At 42.8% G+C, this 27,305-nt stretch overlaps 1 protein-coding gene across 1 annotated transcript in view; it reads left to right on the top strand.

Annotated features, from left to right (window-relative positions):
• Nucleotides 1–27,305, top strand: part of LOC141007304 (FRAS1-related extracellular matrix protein 2-like) — a gene marked incomplete at its 5' end in the record, with an annotated part of 65,794 nt that overhangs the window by 202 nt on the left and 38,287 nt on the right. The window contains 3 exon segments of the mRNA XM_073479649.1: nucleotides 14–5,038; nucleotides 8,442–8,531; nucleotides 22,853–22,999. Coding sequence (XP_073335750.1) covers nucleotides 14–5,038; nucleotides 8,442–8,531; nucleotides 22,853–22,999 — 5,262 coding nt within the window.

Below are 27,305 nucleotides of genomic sequence, written 5' to 3'. Positions count from 1 at the left end.
TCTTCTTCAACATCACCTCGGCAGAGTGACTATTCTCGGATGGTTTGGATCACATCCGCTGCCAAGATGTTCTACAGACTTCTCCTGTGTTTTACAGTAACAGGTTTTGTTTCCGCGCAGCCTGACAGCGCTGGACTGTTTTACGCACTCAGATCTGAGCTGTCAGAGGATGCGATCTTGGTGGCCAACAACGGAATACGCGTGCCTTTCGGGAGGTCGGTCTTCATCGATCCCATCAATGATCTGGTGATCCAGACGCAGCCGGGGGACCGCTGCAGCATCACCGTCCTGGATAACGACCCGCTCTCACAGAGACCGGGGCACCTCTCTCCCAAAAAGTTTCCGTGTGATTTCGGTCCCAATGATGTGACATACGCCCACTACGGGTCGAGAAGTCCGGCGAAAGACAGAGTGAGGCTGCAGCTCAGGTATGACGCGCAAACCGAAACCGTTATTATCCCGTTCATGATGGAGGTGGAAGTAGTTTTTACGCAGCTAGAGTTACTCACCAAAAACATGCCTCTCACTGTCGATAATCTGAAAGGGATCAGCAACCCCATTGATAAGAAGATTTTAGAGTTTACTTACGACAGAGACGCTCATAAATGTGAGGTGACATCCCTGTCAAGCGGCAGCGCGCTGCCCAGATATGGGAGACTCATCGACGGGGGGAAACTTTCCACAATGATGGACTGTGATGACTTCACACAAGCTGACATCCGCTACGAGCACACGTTTGATCGCAAGTCTCCAAACAGGGACTATGTTCCCATGGTGGTGGAGCTGCACGATAAGGAGGGAAACCTCCTGAAACAGGAGTATTTTCATCTCATGATCCGCATCAGAGAGGGAGAGGAAAACACTGCCCCCAAACCCAGCTTTGTGTCCATGATGATGATGGAGATCAGCCAGTTTGTCATGACCGCCCTCACCCCTGACATGCTGGCTGCTGAGGATGCAGAGTCAGACCCAGATGAGCTTATTTTCAACATCACCTCTCCCTTATCCTACGAGGAGGGCTACATAGTCAGCACCGATGACAGAAACCTCCCCATCACATCTTTCTACCAGAGAGACCTGCGTGATCTGAAAATTGCTTACAAGCCCCCCTCCCTGGACTCAGACACAGAGAGGATTTTCCAGCTGGAGTTTGAGGTGGTGGACACAGACGGGGCCGTCTCAGACCCCTTCGCTTTTATGATAGTTGTGAAGCCGATGAACTCCCTGGCCCCTGTCGTGACACGCAACACGGGTCAGCTGCTGTACGAGGGGCAGTCTCGGCCTCTCTTCAGCGCCCACAACCTGGAGATCAGCGACGAAGACAACCTGGACGCTGTCAGCATCACGGTGGTGGACGGACTACGCCACGGGGACCTCATGGTGCTGGGCTCTCACAGGAAATTCTTCACGCCTGCTGACCTGGCAACGGGGGTGGTTGTATACCAGCACGATGGCAGCGACACATACAGCGACAACATTGTGTTCAAGATGTCGGATGGGAAAAACGAAGTAGAGTTCCTGTTTCCCATCACAATCGTTCCCACTGATGACGAGCCGCCGATTATAAATGCAAACACTGGCCTGGTGCTGTTCAAAAACCAGATGATGCCTATTTCTCCACTCATGCTCAGCGCTGCAGATATCGACTCAGAGGACTCGACTATTAAATTCACCATCGTCCCTCCGTTTTCTACAATCGGCACCCTGCTGCTGAGACAGTCAGATGCCCCAGAGGACCCCTCCTCCTGGAAGTTCAACGCCGAGGACGAAGTGTACGAGAAGGAAGTGACAGAGTGGCTTCAGAAAGATATCACAGACGGGAAGTTGTTTTACAAGCACACAGGCCCTCACAACACAGAAACCATCATGGATCAGTTTGTGTTCACAGTTCAGGATGATAACGACCCCCCCAACGAGTCAGGAGAGGCCGTATTCATGATCCGGGTTTTACCCATAGATGACGTGCCCCCTGAGCTCTTCCCTGGCACCACCCTGCAGATGACAGTTCAGGAGTACAAGCTCACTCACTTTAGCAAAGAAGTCCTGCGCTACACTGATTTAGACTCCGAGGATCGTGACCTCAAATACACAGTTATCCAACCGCCGATAGATACAGATGAAAACAACCAAGTTGTGTTTGGTTCTTTGGTTCTGACGGACAGCCCGGACACCGAAGTCACAGAGTTCACACAAGCTCAAATCAACCATCACAAGATCTCATACGGCCCCCCGGATGTCGAGCTCGGGATTACGGCCCACGTGGTGCAGTTTCGTTACACAGTCGAAGACACGGCTGGGAACAGCGTCGAAGGGGCTTTCACTATCTACCTCCAGCCCGTCAACAACAAACCCCCTCAGATCACAAACACAGGCCTCACTGTGTTTGAGCGAGGCATGCACATCATAAGTATCGCTGAGCTAGACGCAGCAGATCTCGACACAGATAGCAAACAGATCACCTTCACTCTCATCCGGCTCCCCAAACATGGCCAGGTTCAGGTTGCATTCACTGACCTAGATATAAAAGGGGTTTTCAGACTGGAGGATATCTCAGAGGGGAAGATATCATACATTCATGGCGGGGAGGAGACGACGAGTGATGAATTTCAGCTGGATGTCAGCGATGGGATTCATGTTGTAACCGTGACAGTCAAAGTTAATGTAAAGCCTGTCGATGATGAAACTCCGACAGTCAGCCTTCCCGCGGGAACAATCGGCTCTCATATGGATGTGCTGGAGAACGGAGCCACGGAGATCACTACTAATGTCATTCAGGGCCATGATGATGACACAGATGACCTCCAGCTGACCTTTATTGTGGAAGACCCTCCAGTTATGGGTGAGATACTAGTCAAAGGAGTGCCTGCCACTAGGTTTACACAGGCTGATATTATTAACGGCGTGGTTGTGTATGCACACACTGGAGGCGAGATTGGTCTCGCATCTCAGCAGGACGGCTTCAATCTGACTCTCACAGACATGTCCGATGATTGGACAGTCGGTGGCAACAAGGTCAACGGAGTGCAAGTTCGAGTCACTATCCTTCCTGTTGACAGCCAGGCCCCTGAGGTTGGAGTCGGGATTCAATTCAGTGTCATTGAAGGGGAGAAGTACGGCATCAGCCCTCAGCACTTGAACGCTGATGATAATGACACTCCAACGGATGATATCCTTTGCACCATCATCGTCCAGCCCACTGCGGGCTATGTGGAAAATATATCGCCTGCCCCAGGCTCAGAAAAGTCCAGATCAGGAACAGCTATCAGTGCTTTTACCATCAGAGACATCAGGGAGGGGAATATCTACTATGTGCAGAGCATTCACAAAGGAGTAGAGCCGGTGGAGGACAGGTTCACATTTAGGTGCTCTGATGGCATCAATTTCTCAGAGAATCATTTCTTTCCAATCGTTATCATCCCAGCAAATGATGAAAAGCCGGAGATTTATCTAAGGGAGATAGTGGTGATGGAGGGGATGAACATCGTCATCGACACTCCGATTCTGAACGGCGCCGATGCCGATATTCCACCTGAGGAGCTGATGTTCATCATTTCCAAACCTCCCAAACATGGCGCCATTTTAAACCAGCTACCCACGGGCTCGGTTTTGGTGACTAATTTCACTTTAGAGCAGATTAGGGAGGCATCGAGTATTATTTATGAGCATGATGACTCAGAGACAACAGAGGACAGCTTTGATGTGACTCTGACTGATGGGAAGTACACTGTGCAGAAAACAGCCATGGTTTTGATCATTCCTATTGATGACGAGACCCCAAGAATGCTAATCAACGACGGCCTGGAGGTGGAAATCGGGGAGACGAAAGAGATTGACAACAAAATGCTAAAAGCAACAGATTTAGATTCAGACGACAGTACGCTCACATTTATCATCCGGTTCGGGCCTGGTCAGGGTCTCCTGCAGAGGAAAACCCCATCCGGGTCTCTGGAGAACATCACGCTCGGCATGAATTTCACACAAGCTGAGCTTGACGAAGGGCTTATACTCTACACACACAACGGCCAGGAGGGCATCAGAGACTTGGTCAAATTTGACGTCACGGATGGAATGAACCCACTGATTGATCGTTATTTCTACATCACTGTGGGCAGCATCGACATGGTGTTCCCCGATGTGGTTAGTAAAGGCGTGGCTCTGAAAGAAGGTGGCAGAGTGACTTTAACTACAGATCTTCTCAGCACGACTGACCTCAACAGCCCTGATGAGAACTTAGCTTTCACCGTCACAAGGGCCCCTGTCAGAGGCCACTTGGAGTGCACAGACACTCCTGGGATGCCCATTGTGTCTTTTACTCAGCTCCAGCTGGCTGGCAGTAAGATTTACTACATCCACACCTCAGATGATGAGGTGAAAATGGACAGTTTTGAGTTTGAAGTCACTGACGGCTACAATCCTATTTTCAGAACATTCAGAGTCTCTATTGTGGATGTCGATAATAAAAAACCTGTTGTGACTGTGAATAGTTTAGTGGTCACAGAGGGGCAGACTAAGCTGATCACACCATTTGAGCTCACTGCTGAGGATCAGGACACAGCAGAGAAGCTGCTGAAATTCATCGTCACCCAGCTGCCTGTTCATGGTAAACTCCTCTACAACATGTCCATGCCCGTCACCAGCTTCACCAAACAAGACCTGAATGAAAACCTCATCAGTTACAAACACGACGGAACTGAATCCTCAGAGGACTCTTTCTCCTTTACCGTCAGTGACGGCACACACACTGACTTTTATGTTTTCCCCGACACTGTGTTCGAAACTCGCCGCCCTCAAACCATGACGATCACCATTGTGGCGATCGACAACGGCGTCCCCCAGATCGTGGTGAATAAAGGCGCACCCACTTTGAAGGTCTTGACCAGGGGTCACCTGGGGTTCCCCATCAGCCCCAAAGTGCTGAGGGCGGAGGACAGAGACAGCAGCCCCGCATCCCTGAAGTTCCACATCACCACGCAGCCCAAACATGGGTACATCATCAACCTGGGACACGGGAACGACTCCATCAACACGTTTAGTCAAGGTAAGCCCTGAAACAAACACCCACCCGTGTCACCTTTGTATAAACATTGCATGTGGATGATGTAATCAACTGACATGGATTTTGTTAAAGGATAAGTTCAGCCTAAAAATGAAAAATTCAGTTATTATCTACCCGCCCCTACGCCGATGGAAAGTCAGGTGACGGTTTGTACAGTAGTAGTTTTGTACATTTCTGGAGCTTCACATGAAAGTCAGCGTTGCAGCATTCTCCTAAATAACTGAAGTAGATGGGGACTTGTTTTAAAATGCAAGAAAAAAAAAAAAAAGGCTCCATACAGCTCATCTGATGTAATCCAATCCGGACGCTCCAAGATCCCAAATTGATTTGAAAAGATGTTATTTACACACTTTATATTTATATCTTCACTGTACCTGCGAAGAGTCAGCGCCAATCCAGTCTGAAGTGGGTGCATGAGCTCGACTACGCGTCAATGGTGTACATAACATCTTTTCAAATCAACTTGGGATCCCTGGGTTTTCCGAGGCTTTGATTACACAAGACGAACTGTATGGAGCCATTTCATGTTTTTTCTTATGGTTGTTTTTTTTATGTTTTTAAAACAAGTCCCCATCTACTTCAGTTGTTTAGGAGAATGCTGTAACACTCATTTGTTGTGATGCTCCAATATTGTTTTGCGGACTACAAAACTTCCCCCGACTTCCCACCGGCATTAGGGTTAGTAGATAATGTCTAATTAAATTTTTTGAGTGAACTTATCCTCTAGTGCTGTTCAGTGTTTGAATGATGGTGGAAAAAAAGGGTATTTTAAAATGTAATCTGTTATATCTCGTAAACAAAATGATTATGAAAGGTCATTACCATCTCAAATATAACAACAATTATTGCAAATTATTATAGTAAACAAAATTACAGAATTACAGAATGCCTTTCGCTACTCAAACATCTTTAAAGTTCTTGTAAGGACTGCTCATTTAGCCAACAGATGCGGTTTTAATCATCATTTAATTAAAAAGTTATAATCCCCTAATGTGTCATGTGATAACCTCAGTAGAAAATGTTCAGTTACAAAGTACAAAAAAATTTCCTGCAAAGCTGCAAGTTTTGATTAATTTTTCACACCTCCGACCAAAGATTTTAATTTATGGGGTAATAATTATTCATATGTGTGACAAGTGCAGGCTTGGGAATTTCAATAGTTAATTCCTGGGCCTGATTTAGATGTGCCTTGCTCATCAAATCATAATTAGCAGACCAAAGTTAGAGGCTGATGTTTTCGCGCAAATGTCTTGTAGACGGTTAGAGATGAATAATTTATCATTTCTGCATCTCGGGGGAAGTGTTCACATCTGATGTTCTCCACAGTGGTTTGTTAAATGAAGCGGGGCAGAAGTAGAGGATCATGTGAAAAGGTCAGTGCAGACCTTTTAGTGACAGGATGGCATTCGAGTTATAGCACATTCAGACGGCTTGACCAGCACAGTAAGAATAAAAAATCATATAAAGCGCTGAAACTTCTCAGCATGGTACATTTCCCACACACCGCCAACGCGCAGAGGGGAGATTTGCCACCTGAGCTTTGAATTTACAAACATTTCTGCGTGTGTGCATGTCTGTGTATTGATAAGGCAGAATCTGGTGAACAATGCCGCTGATTGAGGCTTAAAGCGATGCAATCAATGCAGGATTTCACATCACGCTGGGGCAATTATGCGAACAAGTGACAAAATTCACCTGCTCGTGCCACAGCTTGGCACAAGCACCGACAGCGGCTGAGAGCACAGAGAGGGGAAAGAGCCCTTCAGTCTGCAGGAGATGGACACTTCTGACAACTGCTGTGCTGCTGCGGTCTCTGAAAAAAAAAAGGGCGCTAGATGAGACGAGTGTGGCGAGGAGAGAGACGCGAAGGGGCAGAAGAGGGGGCAGAGAGAGCAAGTAAAGTAGAAGAGAGTGCAAATGAGGCAGGGGGAAACAGGGAGGGGGGCGGGGGTGTAGGTGGCATGAGAGAAATAAAGAATGAGGGAAGGGGCGTGAGAGAGTGACTGAGAGAGAGCAAACAGGCTCGTCAGAAGAATCAGTCAGGTGAAAGAGACAATCCCCGGCTCTTTATTTACTCATCCTATTTCCAGGGCACATCCCAGGAGGCTTTTCTCTTTAAATATTTGATGAAGATTGGGGCCTTGGTTCACAGTGTTGACTTTATATTTGCAAGGTCCTTGGGTTCAAGGCTGCTTGACAACACTCCAGAGAACATCTTTTTTCTTGCTGCTTCTACAAATCGATACTCGCTAATGTGAAAACAATGCCCTGAGAAAATCATCACCATGTATAAATATAAAATGGTCGCGCTGGTACACAGTGGTCTGTCTCCGTGTTGAAGGGAAGAAGGAGAGGCAGGGATGACGGGAAGCCACCTAAGAGGTTTAAGATGTGGCCCAGCCAGGAGTCAAGGGTTTATACTTTTATGAACCTCCTTCCTCTGCCATCTATTATTGAAGGAGGTGGTTCGCAGGGGCCAAGCCCTTTCACAGTCTCGATGATTTTTTCTGTTCTGCAATAGAGAATGGTGGAAAAAATGCAGGCAGAGCCCTGTAATTCAGACAAGTTGGGAAACAGCTGTGGAAGTGTAGGTGCCCGCCACAGTCCTGTTTTTAACATTCTTGCCCTCGTCTGTCATTAAAAGATCCACTGTCACCTGGTTTTTCGGGGCTGTTGACTCAGCGAGCCGGCAGGTTTGGGATTTAAACGTTTTCTGTTGGTTTAGCTCGAGCTGTCTCAGATTGGAGGTTGCGGCCTTATCGTCCTGGATTACAGATGCATGACTTTCAGAATGCTCTCTCTGGTAGAAAATTGTTCATGCTGAGTGCTGATAAGGAACTGAATCAGTGTGATACTAGAGACCTGCTGTTACTGCGGCTGATACGGTGCTGAGGCGGGACAGCTCCCATCTTTGAACAATTACTCGACAGAGAGAGCGCTTGAACGAGCCATAAAGCCCTAATACAACTTCAAAGTGCATCTGAGGCTATTTCTGTGACCAGCGTGAATGTTTTATTTTAATCTTAAAATGCAAATTGTTTTATAAATATGTGTTTTTAATCTTGACAAGGGCAAAGCTTTTTGGTAAACAATGTGTAATTTAGCCGTCACCTTGCTTTAAGTCCGAGCAAGGAGATTGTTAAAAGTTTCATCATGCTTCATCTCACATTGACACGACAGTGTAACCCTGCGGTTTAAAATGCAGAGCGGCCTTCATTTACATTCTGTCATTAATTACAAAAAACATTTGCTGTTGTTTGCTTGTCATTTTGAATTTTGTTTGTGTTCCTTTGTCGCTTTTGAGGTGACAGGGTTTCACCATATTGTGCTTTTTTGTATAACGGTTTAATCACTGCAAAAGACTAAAGTTTCTTTTCTTTTACAGCTGATATTGATGAACTGAACATCTGCTATGTGTTGCGAAATGAAGAAAATGCAACTTCTGATCTCTTCCACTTCTCCGTCGAGGATAACGGTAAGATTTCACCATTTTATCTTCATATTTGCATTTAAATTTCAGCCACTATTTGAGCAGAAAGGTCCCGAATATGTTGCCAAATGACATTTCAGCAAATGGTGATTGCTACAAATTGGCTGAGGTGAAGATCAAACCCGTCACTTTCTGAATACAGTACAGCCTCTCTAACCTTTACACTCGTCTCCTGGGGTGAATCTGTAACGCTCCTCTTTTCGTTGAGTCTCACTGGCGTAGATGTCAGGGTTCAGACAATCACTCACCACTCACACACTAACTCACAACTCATGACTGTGATGGACCTGCGAGTCGTCTGTCAAGCCTCATATTTCAGCTCAGAGTGAGTTTAATTTTGTCCATTGTTGCTGGCAGATTTTACAAACAGTTCAACGAAGGATATTTGTGATATTTATGTCGTTTTCATGCATAATCAGCAGGCTAAATGGAAGCCATCCCGTGTGTCAGCTTCAGATGATTTACGCTGAATTTTATTCACCATTCGCCTATGAAGTGATCTGCCATTCAGGGCAGCTATGCAGCTGTGCGTCAGAATGTCAATTTTTGACAGAAATGTGCGCCGACCAGAGGTCCTTTTTCTGTATCTGTATTCTACAAATGATGCTACATCATATTAGCTCACCGGTGAAGTGATAAGACTTCCAGGTCGATCAAATATAGAAAATGTATTTTTGTGGTGCGGAGATTAACGCGCATCATTTTCACAGTTCAATGATTTAATGAGACCGCCTGCATAATTTGTGGATATGACTCCAGGATGTGTCAAGAAGTATTACTGTGTATTCTGTCTTGATGCAAGGATGATTTCTCAGGAGGTTTTTTGTGGCGGCAGAGAGAGGAGCATACTTTGAAGTACATGTATGGAAGTAGCTACACAAAACATATTTAACGTTTTTAACTGTTTGCCTTTAGAAGGTCTCGTTCACAGGGCTGTGAGCATTCCAGTTTGTAGACAAACAACATGCTTTCATTTTCATGCGTAAAACTGACTGCAGATGCAATCTAGCTGTCAATCACTCCCTGATTTTATGAAGCAGCCACTTTAAATTCTGTGCATTTTGGTCCATATGTGCGTGAAATCAGCATCCATTTACCGAGGCGGCAGCCAATTAAGCAATCAGCGACTGGGAGTCTCGTATTGGAAATTTCTGCCGGTGAAGGAAAACTTGGGAGGTGGTTGCAAAAAGGAAGAGAAATGTAGTAAAAGCGGAACAGAAATGATCATTAATGGAGTAAGACTTCGCTTTTGAAACCATTATTTGTACACTGAACTATTCCTGTTTAAATTAGCAGGCCCTAAGAACAAAACACATACGAGTGTTGCGGATAACAATACACACAAAAGGCTGGTTGTTTAAGTCTTGTTAGAAGCACATTCCCTTGGTTTTCTTGTGGTAATATGACCGCGGGGGCCTTTATAACTAATACACCTAATGATTATATATTAGTGAGGTTTGTAAAGGATTGCTGTGGAAGTTATATAGCACATGGAATAACTAGATGTCTAGATTTCATATTAAAGTAATAAAGCAGTCATGATGAATGCTTTCATAAAACCTTCACATTGTAGTTTGTGTCACGACCAAAGAGCCACAATCCCCAGTCGACACTTATGATGCTTTTAAAAAAGGGGTTTAGTTACTGGCTTCTGCTTTGGAGTGGTGCAAAAAATACTTATTAAAGGAGACATATTATGCTCATGTTCAGGTTCATCATTTTATTTTGGTTACTACTAGAATAGGTTTACCTGCTCTAGTGCTCAAAAAACACATCCGTTTCCTCACACTGTCCAGCCCTTCAGCACTGTATTCACCATCTCTCTGAAACGCTCTGTTTTAGCTCCTGTCTCTTTAAGACCTCCCTCCTGATGGGTCAGCTCACACACGCCTGAGCCAGCACTGCTAACGACAACAGAGCAGCTGCGCTAAATCAATTATTACGAGCCAAACTAGAGTTAAAGGCTACTGGCGAGGTGTTTCAGGAACAGTGTTTTCTGTGGGAGAGAGGAGTTTCTGATTGAGTTGGACCTTTTTAACTTTCAGGATCTCTTACATGTGCAAGAACCTCAAGGAAAGGAAAAAAAAATCATAATAGGTCTCCTTTAAATGTGCACTAACTTATTTGTACAGAAATCCAGCAGTTTGTGCAGTCTACACACCCAATACACCACCCATTTTTGTGCAATCCTCTCTTTAATGTGCAGTAAAATATAATAGTATACTTGTTTTTATGAGATCACACGTTTAAGTACAGAATGCATTTGGAACAAGTTGCACCAGACTCTTAGCTCTCTCTGTTAGTTCATTTTTTCCTGCTGTATGATCAGATATGACGGCGCTGTATTAAACGCTAAGCACTCGCAGAACAATTGATGTAGAGCCTCGTAAGCCTCCCATCATTGGGGTATTTAAATTTAATGGACTTTGCGGAGAAAATTCTCAGACTCACATTCAGAAACTCAGCTTAATAACACATCACTTCTCAGCGAATCACAGGACTGCGAGACGATGTATCATAAAGTGTGGAGAACGTGGGTCGCTTTTTCAAGGTTACTTTTTACATCGGCCGGGGCTGCGTTTGCTCATCAGTTACAGTGGGGTTTAAAAGTAAATGGAGGTTATCTCCTCCAGTTTTAACGACCAAAATTCAACAATTAAGTGTGCCCTACATGTCAGACAAAAAGAAAGATGTGTATTGCACACTTTCTGTGTGAAAACATGGCTTTGTGAATTAACCGTAGACCCATTTTAGAAATGATTTTTTTATACTATGGTGCTAATGCACTTAGAAGAAAGTGCTAATGTGTAGAATAGTAACAGTTCCTTTATGCACATGAAAGGAGGAACATTGACTAATTGATTGTCCATGCTCCTGTTAGGTTTTTCTTCTTCTTTTTCTCTGCGAGTCTGGCCCAAGGCTTTTCAGGAGGAGATCCGCTTAATCGACTCCTCCTGCCTGAAAGCCTTTATTTTACAGGAAGTGAGCATTATGTTCTTGTAACACGTTAATGTATATGTCAGCGGATACACCTACGTACAGTATATATTATAAAAACCTGTTAAATCACTTATCCAGATGTGCGCTGGCTCACACTCACGCAAACAGTCCCACACATGCATGCACAGCAGAGCACAGAGGGGTAGCCGTAGGCTAAGGAGCCGTCAGGCCTCCAGCACAAAGAGGTGTTTGATATTTAAGAGCCCAGGCAGCATTGTGGGTAATGAGAGCCCTGGGCGTTTGAGCTGGGCAGAGCTCCGGGGCTGCCACTGGTAATTATGTGGCCCTATTACAGGCTCATCTACAGGGGAAGAGTGTCAGGAAGCACCCTCTGTCCCAGGTTAAGACCAGCTGGGATCACTATAGTTAACTGTAATGGGCCGGAACACAGTTTGTTTCCCAGGCTTCTCTTTGGCTGTCGGATGTTTGCATAGTTATAACAGAGCAATGGAAGACAACACAAATTACAAGGAGGGAAATTTGAAGATCAGGAAAACAAAAAACAAACAAATGAAAAGCAGCAAGTCATCAAATTTGAGAAGCTGGAACAAGAGAAGGGTTTTTCTTGTTTTTATCCTTGAATTGATCCAGTGATTATCATGATAATTGTGATTAAGTTCAGTTGTTTGACTAATTGATTAATTATCTAATTGTCTGAGTTCTACTTTAAAGGTTAGTTTCGACTGATTTTTAAATCCTGGCGCCTGCATTACCCACAATGCAACTGAGTGATATCACTGGAGACAATTTATCAGATTACATGCAGCTTCCTCTGGAGCCACAAAAGGCTTTATACTACTTTTTCACATATGCAGTAGCACTCCACAAGATCTGTAAACACACTTTAATATGTAAAATGTAAAAAAAAAAAACTGGTGGAGTTCCCCTTTGAGCTTTGCCACATTTTCTCTCTTATCTCTAGTGGATGTTTTTGATATCCGTCGCTAAGATTTCTCTGCCACTGACATGAAACTATGTAATTGGATTGTGTCAGTGTCACAGTGACTGGGATAACAAATCCCAGTGTCAATAGTTTTCATTTGAACAACTTTCTCCCAAAGATGCAGCCCCCATAAAAAAGAAATCTGAGGACACCTGGACACTGTTTCCTTCTTTAGAGATGTTTTCATTGCTGTTAGCATGACAAACAAAATTTCATTCACCTCCACTGTATTTGCTTGGAAGCGGAAATCTCAGAGATGGATATTTCGATAAGACCAAAGCTCTCTTCCAGTGAGAGTTAGTGAGAACTCACCCAGCTTTTTTTCTTTAATATGGAGAAATTTGCATGACAATAACCCTGCTACTTAAAAAGACAATATATCATAGCGATGATTTGTAATTTCCATGTAATTGCAGTGCAAGAGGTGTTTTGTACATTCACACACACGCAAAAATCTTTTCTGAGAAGAAGAACAGCAATTTTCCTCCTGACCTCTCTTCTTCTCGTCTCGTCTTTCTCCCCTGTATATTTCTCCTCCCACTGCCAAAAATATTGATTGTCACAATAGAATCATTTCATCCCATCTTCACCCTTCCTTGCCCATGAGCTGTGCCGACACACCACTGCTTTATCTGGCGTCACAACAATCCCCTCGAACACCCCATGCAGCTTCTATATTCCCATTTTTCACTGCATATAATAGACATTACATCACTAACATGTCTTGATTATAACGGAATACTTTGTGTGTGACTTCTGCAGACTATTTTGCAAGGGCACCAGCTCTCAGTCATCAGTCTTGTTTGTGGATGATGTGTTATTGAGTGTCAATCTGCGCTGTCACTGTGGCTTTTTGTCTCCTCCCTTCAAAAGGCTTCCTCATAAAATGTGGCACCAACGCTTGAGATGAAATGACCTCCTTGTGTTGTCCTCTTCTCTGTTAAGTGATAAGCAAATCAGTCCCCCAAAAAGGAAACAAATCAGTTCGATAACTCTCTGTGAGCCCTGAATACACTGAATGTAAATGGCATAATCCGGTTTTAGATGTCTGGGTTTTCCATGAATTTGTGGAATTGAAAAAGCTGTCTTTCATTTGCTTCAAAGTTGCAGCACATTTGTTGTGGGACAACTTTTCCCAATCCTCTCTGAATCCATCTCGCCCGCTTTGGAGTTAAGATGCGAAAAAGAAGCTAAAAATAACAAACAATTACAGGCTTAAAGTGGCTGTCACCGTGGCCACACATGGAGCAGGTTAATCCCTTGACCTTCCTTTTTGTTGTCGTTAACCTGTCCTGCAAAGTTCCCTGATCAGGGCAGAATTGCGAGGTAACACATCAGCATGCAGCACAGAGCGACACACACACTAACACGTCCCCTGGCTTTAGGAGAGGATTCTCTTTATCTGTCGGCATTCAGGAATTTACTGTCACTCACTTCTCCCTGGGCCCAACTCTCCTATCTTCATCCTCTTCATCTCTCCCTTCTCACACTGTCAGACTTAGATCTTGTTGGGACGTGTTTTATTCATTTCCCATTCTTGTACCCCATTTTCATTATACATTTCCTTCTTTAGTGTTATTTTTGTCTGTCAATGTCCCCTTTTCCTTCCCGAGGTACAGTGTTAATATTTTGCCCTCCTGTCTCGCCCAGTTTAATCTCAAAGCGCGCGGCGGTTTATTGTGCCGTGTGTCGACTTTGTCTCCGGCATCAAGATTCGGTTTTACTGTCACACCCTCGCTGTCTTTTTCCCGCTGTCTGTCCCCGCCTGCCGTGTTTGTCTGTCAGCGGCGGCGCTGACGGATCGCTCTGTTGTGGGATTACAGCACATTCTGCAGCAGCGAATGTCACTCGCGATGATCTGCATCTCATTAGAGCGAAGAGATGAGGGTGTGAGACTTGTTGAAGCGATGTGACGGGATTTTTTCATCATGTTAATCATCTTTGATTCTGTGTTTCTCCATGCTCCGACAGCCCGACGCTCGACATGTAAACACGCGAGCGTGACCGAACAGCCTCTAATCTCAAGAATAAACACAGAAGTGGATCTTTCTGGCATTTATTTTGCCAAAAAATTGTTCTGATGTACAATCTTCGACTGTATGAATATGTTGCTCCTAATTATAATCTTTAGTTTCTGTTACCTTTTTTTCTACACAGATACTTTTTCTTTTTTACATCTATTTTCTCCCACTCCTTTCTCTGCCCTGTAGGAAAGTGACAATCCCAGCTCACATATAATCTCATTCTTTGCATGTCGTCCTCGCCTCCTGTCATTTCATTTTTAATGGATCTTAATGGACCTTTAATCCGAATTTAAATCATTTAAACATCACTTAAAGTGGTGCTTTATTTGCATTCTTCTGCTCACGCTGCAGTGTAAAAGGACACGGCACTTGGGAGCTGTTTTGAGCTCTGCTTTATTGTTTGCATTTTGAAACCCTTTAATAAAAACTATACATCTAGAAGCAAGCGTTAAAGCTGCTGAAGCGAAACTGAACATTTTCTGGCAAAATAAAATTGAGTTTTACACAGTCGGAGGGGATAATGGAGGGAAATGAGAGCAGAAAAAAGAAAAAAAGTGGGACCGAGAGATTTCAGTATCTAGTTTATCATTTCTGCTCTCAGACACAGTTTGCTCTCACGAGTGCCAGGAACTGTCCTGAGATACATTAAACTCATCCCTATGTTAAATTTTATATTGGTGGCATGGGGAGACTTGAGTGCTGGAGCTGGAGTGATCGACTTTCTGCAATTTGCTTTCAGGTGTTATCATCATGCAGGCACTTACACACACGCGCAGCTGTACAACCACAGACACATACACCTCAAGGAAGCCGCCACTTCTTTGTCCTCAAGCCTTCTCCCTTCAAGCAACGCCCAGGGTCATATATGGCTGTCTTTGTAGACATCAGTGGAAAACCTCACGGTTATTAAGTGTATCACATGAACTTCAAAGCGGCGAGGATCCTCTGCCCTGGATGTCAGTTTCTTTATGGTTTCATGTGCGAGGTCGCTTAAGGTGTTCCTGCAGCACAGTCATGCCTGATGGCTGTTGAACGCAGGGAGGAAACAATGCATTATTCTGTGGCACGCAACTTTTATCTCCTCAGGATGGAGGAGGGGAGGGTGATGTATGTGGACTCCGCTTCCTCTCTTGCCCACAGGCACGCACAGAGACACACAGGCACAGCCACATATAGTGTGTGTAATACTCCCTGATACAAACAGCAGCAGATCTACCCTGGCGTTTGATTTGGTTTGACACCCTGTGAAGTGACTGATCAAACGCACCGACTCAAGAAATAATCCCTACACACATGTAAAGCAGCAGGCCAGACAGTCGAAATGTTCTTGATCCTGTTAAATTAACAACAAAGAAACGTTGCCCGCGTTGGCTTCTTTAACTTGCCCTCGAGTTGAGCGGCATTTTAAATGCTCGAGTTTGCCCATGGCCATGAATTCCTGGTCAGCCTACTGATATCCACCACATCTCTGGAGATATCTGCTATCATGCCGATTGCCTTGGGCGAAGTGTAAATGTAGTGACACACACACTCACAGAATACACACACAGACGCACATTATGGGGCTGCTAAGAAGAGCTATAGGCAGGAGAATAGAGAACTCCAGCACACTCCTCTGACTCGCAGTAAACTTTCTTTGAGATTAAACATTTCAGTTCTTGATTGATTGGTTTGATTAATAGATTATCAGACAGTGAAAAAGACAAAGAATAAAAAGAATAAGTCCTTTGTAAACACTTATTTCCAACATGCCACCAAGTAGCTGAAAGAAACCCAATTACCAGAGTAAATGTTGGCAATGTACATCTCTGCAAACCACAGATATTTTCCAACTTTACATTTGTTCAGTTTTCAGTTTTATGGTGTTACAACGCTGTGCTTATGTTCTGGTTCAGGCACAAATACCACTTGGTTAGGATTAGGACAACATTATGTTTTTTGGCAAAACAAACAAGCCTGGTTTTGTTGCCACAAACATGGCTGGAGATGTCCCGACATCGCGTCAAAAAATATTCTCTAGCCTTCTCACCCAGCTGTAACATTATGCACAACTTTGACCGTATCCATGGTTTGCAGAAACATAAACTACCAACATTTATTCTGGCGACTGGCCTGAGCTCCCACATCAAAAAAACAAAGACGGCTAAAGTAACAACGTCACTATAAAGATCAGGTGATACTTTATCTGATAAAGGTCTCAGGTCTGAAACATTGCATGGATAGTTCCTCCTATGCACCTGTCTGCAGGAAACAGATGGTGTGCCTTTACAGTTAAGAGGCTGCTGAAAGACCTGTAAAATGGCTGCTTTCACTCTGTTATATGCATAGCCCCACACACATGCACACACTCTTTGTAGAAGAAAGAAACAGCTGAGTGCAGAAGCCTTCATAATCTTTTGTGCCACTAGTTGCTCACGCGTCAAGCCTCCCAGTGTTGGTACAGTGGCTGCCACACATCTATCAGGCCCAGCTAAAAGGTGCTGAAACATCCTGAGGGGGAGTGAAGCATTTGTAGTTTGTCAACCATCAGAAATCATGCAGAGAGGCACTCCTGTCAGCAGGATGGTGCGTGGGCTCCTATTACTACTGAAATATAACTGTTAGTCTATTTTAGCGGGGTGTCGCAGCACTTCACATGTTACCTGCTCTGTAAAAAGGAGCACATTGCCAACTGAATAAATAGCAGATTTAGCGATTCCTTCCTAGTTCAGTGTTTCTCAAAAGTTTCTGACGCCGAGACTGATCATTGGATTTGTTGGTTGCATCTATCTGTGTGGTTGTCATGCGCTGGGAGTTGGGGACTCGGATACAAAGGAGGCAGATGGAGACGTAACAGTGAGGGAAGGGCCTCGCCGCCAGCAGCAGAATAGATGTACTGAGCAGCAGACGGCATCGTCTTGCTGTGAAAAATTTCCTTTGATTTTGGGTGTGAACTCTCAGATGTGCACACTCACACGCACTCTCAGGCGCACAGCTGAAAGACAAGACAGACGTGATTTTTTTTTTTTTAGGACTGAAGCGAATAGTTTAATCTCACATTTGTTTTGAATGACAAAATAAAGTCAGTAAAAATCTGCATTTATTTTTTAATATCCAGTGACGTGTCTGATCTAAACGCAGGCTGGTACAGTATATGCTCCAGCTGTCTCTGTTTTGAGGGGTGACCTCATACAGCATAGGCACATTCTCTCTTCTATGTGTGTTATATGCTACACATAAAATGTGAGTTACGTTTATTGGACAAGCACAAGTCAGTATTGGAAAAGAGTTTAAAAAAGGATTTTCGGGGACTCTGATCGGAAGATTTAATGTGCCAATTTCGAAATCACGGTCGCTGTCAGGTTGCAGGATGAGTGCTCTATTCAGATTTGCTGTGGTGGACTTTGAGAGACTGTGTTATGTCTTTATTGTCTGATGATTTCTTTATGGGCCCAAGAAGGAAATGAATTGTGTGGCTCTGTAAAAGTACTATTACCACAAAATACTCATAGTGCAGAAAAAATGGTCCCTGTCAGGCTTTTACTATTGTATCTGATGTTTTTTGATTAAAGTTTTCACCTGTGTCCGTCAGTCGGTTGTTTTTTCAGCAGGATTGCACAAAAACTGCTAAACAGATTTCCATCAAACTTGAATGGAGGATGCGTCTCAGCCCAGAACAGACTCCATTAACTTTTGGTGCTGATCCAGATAAAGGGACAGATCCAGGAATCTTTTTTCTCACTTTCTTTAACATTGCAAAATTTCTCAGGGACAAATGCGTGGATCCTGATGACTCTAAAAGGTGACTCTATTATTAGTATTTATAAGCGAGTACAATTCGATTCAGATCCTCATAACAATGGAGATTACAGTTGAATCTGCATTGTTTTGTTGTCCTAATGGTTGTCTGGTGATCTTAAATTAGGGTTGAGCAGTTAGTTGTGGTTTAATATCTAGAATGATACGGGGGAATTGAGTCTGATATTGGATCAGACTTGATTGAATTAAAGGGGACTGTTGGGCCTTGGCAGAGGTATGTGCTCTACTGAGTGCCATTCTAGTATCAGTACTACATTAATGTGTATTTTGTATTTTACTGCTGTGGTTGTTTAAGCCAGAGCTAACTTTAACTACTTTATATACTGTTTGGTAGTTTAGAAGTTACATTATGTTGCTTTAATCTACAGCAATGCATCATATTCTATAAAATCTTCATGTCCTGAGAGCTTGTTTTCAGCTTTGTGAAGCATTTCCAGCGAATCCAAGAGGGTTTTTAAATAATTTATTATGCCTAAAGCAACATTATGTAACTTTTTTAACTTAAAGTAACTGCTTCATAATCATGTTGATGGTACAGCGTCTTGTAATAGGCTGAATGGTGTCTCTGTCTCAGCCATGCTTCACTTTTTTCTGCCAAATCTCACAAATTTCTACATAATGTTGCTTTAAGTACAGTAATTGAGTTGTTGTACAAGTCACAATCAAACCACTGAAAATAAGTTAAAACATAACTTATAGATAATCTGATCTTATCTTCAATAATAAGCATTTTTTACAATAATTAGGAGAGTAGAGTTGTCTTGATGGTGATTTGATTGGTTGGTGTAATAACGGTGGTTATTACAACATGCTGAAAAAAGCCTCAAGTGTTTTGCTTGCTGGGCTTTTACACAGTATAAGTAACACTTTATGTGTAAAACAAACAAACTGATGTCTAACTGTGCATGCGGTTAGTGAGCGCTGAGACCCAGTAGGGCTGATGCTCAGATATAGATATCTCCTGCCGTCTTACACTGTTTATTCAATCATTCCTTTTTCTAGACTTTAAACTTTTAAGTTTGCCTTTCACCTCAGATCAAGAATTCGATGACAGATTCTGCTTCACAAAATCTAAAATGACTTTAATCTTGCACTCCACTTTGACTTTTAGGCTAACATCTCTCGACTTTACGTAGCCTGGGGTTTTATGACTTGAAAGATTCAAACCTCTCCCTAAGCCCCAAGTGTGAGAATCTTGGCTGCCGCATCGCAGCATATTCAGAAACACAGCTAATATTCAGGCCTCTGTGAAGGTCAGAGGCACTCGTTTTTATGTGCTATTCGAATGAATGATTGTACCTACATGGAAGGTTTCTTTTACGAGTCGGGGATCTGCTGTACATATCTTTAGAAAGTGAAGGTTAGAGAGAAGAGTGAGGTTTTGCTTACTGTGCGATGAGCGCTCGCACTGATTCTCTTTGCATGAAAGGATTGAATTTGATAAGAAATAGAAATGGTACTTCTTTTGTTCTCTAACCAGCCGACATCTTATTTGATCTGTAAATACACTGCAGCATTTAATTGTGGTTGCACACCAAAGTGTATCTGTTAAGGCTGCCCAAGAGAAAAATTTTATCAAACTTTTCCTCTAAAATAAACTGAAAGAGATAATTGCCTCATGAAATGTTATGGCCAACAGTAACAATCAATCTACTTGCAGCAGGCAAAGAGCAGCATTAGCATACAGTTAAAGTCCTCCTCACCCGAGGCACCTGGGAGATAATCCAATATTAGCTCTCCTCTCAGCTCTGGTGAGGTCTCCGCTAACTTTGGAGGAATATATCTGGATTTTTTTGCTCGCTCGTTTGTTGTTCACTTAACCATTCAGCTCCATTTGGTGTTGGACAGGTAGCTGGAACTGAGGTTAAAGAAACTGGAAGTGTCTGCAGTGATAATTCTCTGTCCTAATTGGATAAAGTGGGCAGGGATACCAGAAAATGTCTTTTCTCTTTTATTGCATGAGCAAGGGGTAGGAAAGACATGGTCACCAAACACGCTATAACGCTCTTTACCATCTCTTAACATATCACTGACTGCAGCTTTAATGAGATGATTAAGTCTGAACCATACAGTAATTTGAGGTCCATAAAACCAAAACAATGAGCTAAAAAAACCTAAAAAATAAAATAATGATAATAATCCATATTGGCAGTACTCTTCTTACTCAATTACCAATCTTTCAAAACATCATAGAGTGAAATAAGTTAGCATTTTTGCACTTCCAGTTTCCTTCTGTCGAAGTCAGTGTGTTCATTGAATGGGTTTTCGGTTAAACGTCTGAAATAAGGTCTGTGGTTAACCAAAGCTGAAGAGATTTCCCCATTTTGTTCTACGACATAAAGCACATCAGTAAATACCCCACTTGTAAATGTGTCTTTAAACAGGCAATTGCTGACAAGTGGCTAGATGAGGCTAAATGGCTGTCTGGGACATTAAACGTCACCACGCCGAACACACGTTACAGCGGACTTCAGTTGCAAACTGTTCTAATTTTAACTTTCCGTCTTGTAGATTTATCAATTCATAGTCAAGTGTGTATAGTGTAGTAAGAGCCTTAGCGGTGGTGACGTTGAAGCGATGGTTTACATGATGGTGCCCATCAAACTCTTCACTTACAGCAGGCTACTGAACATAAGCAGCTGTAACAAACATTCTTAACATGCCTTAAGGTTGCTTTTGATTTTAACCCTTTGTAATTGTAAAGTGCTCTTTTCTTCTTGCTGGACTGCTGTCAGAGAATACTCCGTAAAGTAGAACCAACATCACACGCCAGCATCAAAACTGCAGCATCAAAGTTTTTTCGCTGCAGATTTCTCAGAGTGTCCTGATCCTTGAAATTTTCAGAACAGAAACTATGATCCCTAATTGGTTCAAAAGACCCTTGTGGTAAGTTTTTGTTGGGAAAGCCTTTGAAAGAGGGTGCAAAGTGAATTTCGCTCTATTGAGGATGATTTCAAAGCTGCTTTTTTTTTGTATGGTCAGCACAAGTGAGAGGCCTTTTATCCTTTTGAAAAGACAGTCTGAAGCCCACTGACTCAGATCCCTATTGTCTGTGCACAGCTGGTACACACACACAAACACACACCGAAGATTTCAGGCAGCTTATGCCGTATTTACTATCAGGGAGCTGGGATGAAAGTCAAGGTTGCAGCGATGTGAAGTGTTTGCGTGGGCGTCTGTGCGCGATTCTGTATTTGCGCCTGCTAAGTGAAGCCAGAACTTGGCCTACAGGCTTTTTAGAGGATACATGTGCTCTGATTATATTAGCTGTCTCCTCACCTCGGCATGTTGTTGCTGTGTCTGCCAAGCCAGAATGTGCTGAACTTTTCACCTCTGCTGCGTTTCAACACCAATGTTTGAGCTTTATTCGAGCACAGAGCGACACCTGTATTGTAAGTGCCCTTTGCTGAGGAGGTGGAGGGCGTCATCTCGACTCTTACTACTTAGGATATTTTGTTGATCGGGATAGGGACGTATCCTTATTTTAGTCACAGACCAGCACCACTTTCTTTTGCACATTTATGGTCGAGCTGCCATTTATGACCTCCATGATGGAGGTAATGTGCTATGCTGCGTGTGCTTTTAACGGCCTTGCTTCTGCTCAGCGTTTAAGAGGCACAAATGACTTGAAAGAACAAACAGCTTTTGAAATCGTCCTCAATGGAGCTAAATAAGATTTCCTCTCTGACAGCCTACACATAACGTTTGTACAAACAGTCCTCCACCTCTGCCTTTTCCCTCTGCCAGTAAGACACACACACACACACACACACACAGAAGTTTAGTGAGCATTCACAGGGATGCCATGCATAGTAAGGCATTGTTCACCACCTCTTTTGTTTTTCTTTTACAATGTTCCCCATCTTCTCCCCCTGCAGGTGGGAAAATTAGCCACACAAAGCAGAGCCCTTCCTGTCCGCCTGTTCAAGTGGCAGCTATTGAGTAGTTCAATTAGCCTCGCGCTAAAAAGACCATTTACTCTGCATACCCTTCTTCAGTAACACTTATTGGCTGGATGTGCTATTTTAGAAGAAAAGAAAATACAAGTCGACACAGTAAAATTTTCAGAGTTTCATTATAGGGCACATGAAAAGATGAGATATAGGAAGGTAGCGTGCGGTTTAGTTTCTTTATGAATCTGTACAAACTCTGCAGCAGATGTCTCGTGAACGATTGGATTGCACATTGGACATAATTAAAACACTTCTTCTTCATTACAGTTTTACAGTAATTGCCCCCTACGGTCACAGAATCCCTCCTTGTGGTTTCCTTTCCAGTTTTAACAGAATATTGAACTCAGCATTTGGTAGTTAAATCAGGGTAATAAATAGGCACGGACCCACCCCGGTACATCCCCCGTTCCCCACAGAGATCTTTTACGATAAATAGTATGTTGACTTTATGCATAGAAGAAACGCACTCAGTTAATTCAGAAAAATACCAAACTGCTAATGAGAGACTTTGGTTATTAAAAGAAAAATGTACCAAAAAACAGTCAAAAGTTACAAAATGTATTTATGTCTCTTCTGTGTTTTGTCCAGGTGGGAACAAGCTGAAGGGACAGCAGTTCCGTCTGGACTGGTCCTGGATCTCTCTGGAGAAAGAGTACTACGTGGTGGACGAGGAGGACAAGTTCATGGAGGTGGTGCTCAGGCGGAGAGGCTACCTGGGGGAGACGTCTTTCATTGGTTAGTCTTCCTTTGTCTCTTCCTTTCGGATCTGTTTTTAGCCACACTACACTGGCACTATGGATGTCTGGAATATTACAACATCACCACGACAGCTGATACAGATGTTCACGGTCCCCAGACAATAAATCCTAATATTTTGGTGATCGACTGACTAAACCAATTGGGTGGTTTACACATTCATGACCCTCTCAAGATAATTTTTTATAAATTTGGCGATGCCTCTTTTTATTTAGTGTCTTCATGTGGTCACAATTTTACTTTGACCATTATTTTGTTGTTGTCTTTGGACTTTTGTTCTAACAACACTAATAAGAGTCCCATGAGCCTCAGTTGTATGTTTTTATGCTAATTTGCAAATGTTGGCATGCTCACACGCTTAACAAAAATGGTGATCATGGTAAGCACTACACCTGTTAAACATCATATAAGTCTAGTGCATTAGCATTTTCATCCTGAGCATGTTAGCTGATGTTAGCATTTAGTGTTTATGATGCATTATCGGGGATTAAGGGGCGCAGTGTTTCCCACACATAGACTTTACTTGGGGGGGCCACCCATATTTGGCAACAATTTTAGCTTCTTATTTTCCCAAGAGAATAATGTTGGAAATGACCTTTATTCTGAAGGGTATTTATGTTTCAGAGGGAATTAACATTAATTTTAAGTTTGCAACATAATATATAGAGAATGCTGCATTTATAACTACTGTATATAAATTACTAGACAAGAAATATGTTTATTTGATATATTCTGTTTTGTTTTCACCGTTGCAACATATCATTATGCGTGATTTGTTTTGCTGTTCTGCCTTCAAGGCTGTTTGAATCCATGTGAAAGCAGCAACAGTCATGTTTCCGCCTGTCAGATTGACAGTCTCTTACTGCCTCCTTTTCTGTAGTATTCATTTAAACTTGCTTACTCTACGTTACTATGAATGTCAGCTTTTCGTTGGCTCTGCATTCCTCTTTCTATGTTAAACAAGCATAAAAGTGGTGCTGTGAAATTCAGTTAATGAAACACAACTTAAACCTTATTTTTCTACTTTTTTTCCCTCGTGTGATGGTTGTATAGCGCACACAATTTGGTCATTTGCTTCACAGCAGAGCTTTAGCAGAGGCAGTGCCTCCCATTTACTTGAAGGGCTGCTCTTCAATTCGCAAATACGGACTAAACATAATCTCCGAACGAAGCCAAAAAGCAAATGAAATGTTTCTGTTCAATGAACATTTACATTCACCAGATTTATTCTCTAAGCCAGAGTGATTTTGTATGGCCTTGAGCAGTTTCAGTGTCTGCATAAAGAATTTTCCAGTTTGAGAAGGTTAGATGAGGCGGTGTGACTCTGCTTACCGGCACAAACAGTAAAACTATGTCAATGAAAAGTATTTTTGGAAAACTAAAAGCAATACAAATGTATTGGCCAGCTTGATACAGCACAATTCACAAAGACAACACTGAGAGTGTAAATCCTGGTGAGATTACTCTAGTTAGACCACGTTATTGAAAAAAATAACATCAGTTGACATAAGCAGCACTAACACTTCAGAATTCTCACCCCATCATCTTCTTGTCATCAAGTAAAGAAAAGCTAATTAGAAAAGTTTATGTGTTGATATCTCTTTGACATGAGGTTCCTAGGGGCTCCTATACACCGAGCTGACAGCCACCCCTTGCTGTGTTGTACAGTGTGTAGCACAATGTATGTCAGTAGCAGTGTTGTGGCAGTTGCATGAATGTAATTGCATGTTAACAATATATGGTGATAAACTTTCAAACATTCGCCCACATATCAGCACAAATTCCTATCTTGAGGATGACATACATAAGATATTTTCTTTTATGCCCTTTAATACCACAAAGCCGACAGCAAGGCTTATGAAAAACAGCCAAAAAATGTTTTACACCTGTATTCAGAAAGATGACAGAAAAATGCAAGAACGAGAGTAGAGCTTCATTGCAAAAATAAAACTATATCAATATATAAAGAGGCTGACCTTCCAAAAACAGAAAGTCCAAATATGAATTTCCTAAAATATTATATTAACAAATAAAATAATGAAAGAGACTGACCTTCCTAATATAATTGCATGACGAGAGACTTAAAATGAAAATGTTCAGTCCAGTCTTTAATGTCATCACTGAAGACTGGACTGAAAGAAGCCACTCCACGGGTGCTCCAGTCATCGCTGCTGTGTTGAATTTCATGGATGTAGTTCTTCCATCTCTGACTCGACTTGAAATAATCAATGACTTCAATGTCAGAGTTGAAGGAAGCTGTATCATCTTCGTGAAAAGCAAAGAAGTCCTTCAATGATGCTGGAGGCTGGGGGTCTGTTTTGTTGCATCCTGCTCCTCATGGAGGAAAGCACTACATTCACTAGTCAGAACTAGGGTTGGGCTGATGAACTGTGCCATTGTTGCAGCTCAGTGCACTAACATTACGTCTCCATGTCCCATTTATTATTATTTCTTATTTAACCGGCTCAGTTAGGCCAACCCAAGACACTCGGTTAAATTTGTGGCAACAAAAACAACAAATGCTCTATTTTAGCTCCTGTCTCTTTAAGGCCCACCCTCCTGAATACCCAGTCTGCTCGGATTGGTCAGCTCACACATGCCTGATCCAACACCGCTAACAACAACAGAGCAGCTGTGCTAAATCAATCAGGCATCTAGGCATAAGTAATGCAAATGTGTGACACTGAGACGTAGTGTGATGTCACAGAGTCACAGAATTGAAGGCGGGTCTACCTACGAGGCGTTGCAGGAGCAGTATTTTCTGTGGGAGAGAGGAGCTTCTGTCAGCGCGGACTTTGACCTTTTTAACTTTCAAGATCTTTTACATGCACAAGAACAGAAAACACTGAAGGAAGGGGAAAAAAAACAAATAAGCATAATATGTCTCCTTTAGTGAGTTACAGACAAATGTAATGTGATTACAGTAATGTGTTACTTATAATGTGTTGCCCTCAATGCCTTCAGTTGGCAAAGCAGGCCAGTGTGTCAGTCAATCTTTGTCAAGCGTTTTTTATGTGAAGAGAAAGGTAAAAAGATTGAGATGCCATGAAAAAAGATCAAATACAAATCTACATCCGCAAATATACTGATCTAGTTTGTGAATCATGCTTATTCAAGTGGTTTTCTTGGGAGACTTTAACTAGAAGAAACAAAGCCGCTGGTACATTTCGTTCCAAATTAGACGTGTTTTTAAAATTCAGATCATCATCAAAGTGATTGTTCACCAAGTAGACTGTCTCAACATTTCTAGGGCGCTGACAATAAGTGAGTATCCAGCAAACTTAAAAGCAAAGTGAGCATCATGCCGGCTGCAGCGCTCATCAGTGCACAAACACGAAGTGGGCAGAGAATACACTGCTGGCTCTGTGCTGCTCAAACTCTCAAATCCAGCCAGTTACACATCACTGCCAGAGCTTTTGATAAGCTTTTTGACCAGCAGATGGAAGCGATTTTGTGTTGGAAACAACAGCCCAGCATGTTTTTCTGCTTATGCCTGAGCGTTTGAGGGGTTCGAAGGTTAAACGGATGATGATGATGGTGTTGTCCCTGGACGCTCCTCTTAGCCCTGACTTTGTCATGCTTCAGCGAGTTCGCTCTGGGAGAAGCAGCGGCTGTAAGCAGCTTTTGACTCTCATCATCATTCTGATACTTGTTAATCTTTGGGTCAGGTGTGAGAAGCAGTTTATGTTAGCTTTAAGACTTATCTACCTGTGTGTGATTCCTCTTGAAGCACATGAAAGCTTGACTCTCATCTCTTTGCACAGTTGGCGTGTGAGCACCTGGTTATCTCTGACCATACACACACAACTCAGACACACACATTCACTTTCAAGCCCTCTTTTTGAACAGCACCTTACATGATATGTCGACGTGGTGCTTAAACGCATCAGTGTGAAAGTGCTTTCCATCTAGGCCGATGTAGCTACATCCTGTTGAGCTGAGGCAGTTTTATGCATAAGTGAACGGTTGAAGTCGAAGATTAAAGAGGAGGAATATTTACTCGTAACATTCAGAAAAAAATTAGATCTTTCTGCACGGCAACAAATTTAAGTCACTCTGACCACAGTACTTCATCTCGTAACCCAAACAAAATGTGTATATATGCTATTACGTACTCATTTCTGTGTATTTGTGCCTCTAAGTGCCCTGTGTGTTGAGGCCTTGATGATGAAACATGGTGAAGGGCAACACGGAATGAAAAATTGTAACTGATAAAAGTCGTCTAATAACTTTCATAGATTTCAATTTGCTGGGCTGGTGAACAGAAGAAAGGAGTGAATGAACC

The sequence above is a fragment of the Pagrus major genome, chromosome 13 (assembly GCF_040436345.1).
Source record: "Pagrus major chromosome 13, Pma_NU_1.0".
In the NCBI taxonomy this organism is placed as follows: Eukaryota; Metazoa; Chordata; class Actinopteri; order Spariformes; family Sparidae; genus Pagrus; species Pagrus major.
The sequence above is the reverse complement of the archived record's forward strand: the minus strand, read 5'-3'. Positions and strand labels throughout refer to the sequence as shown.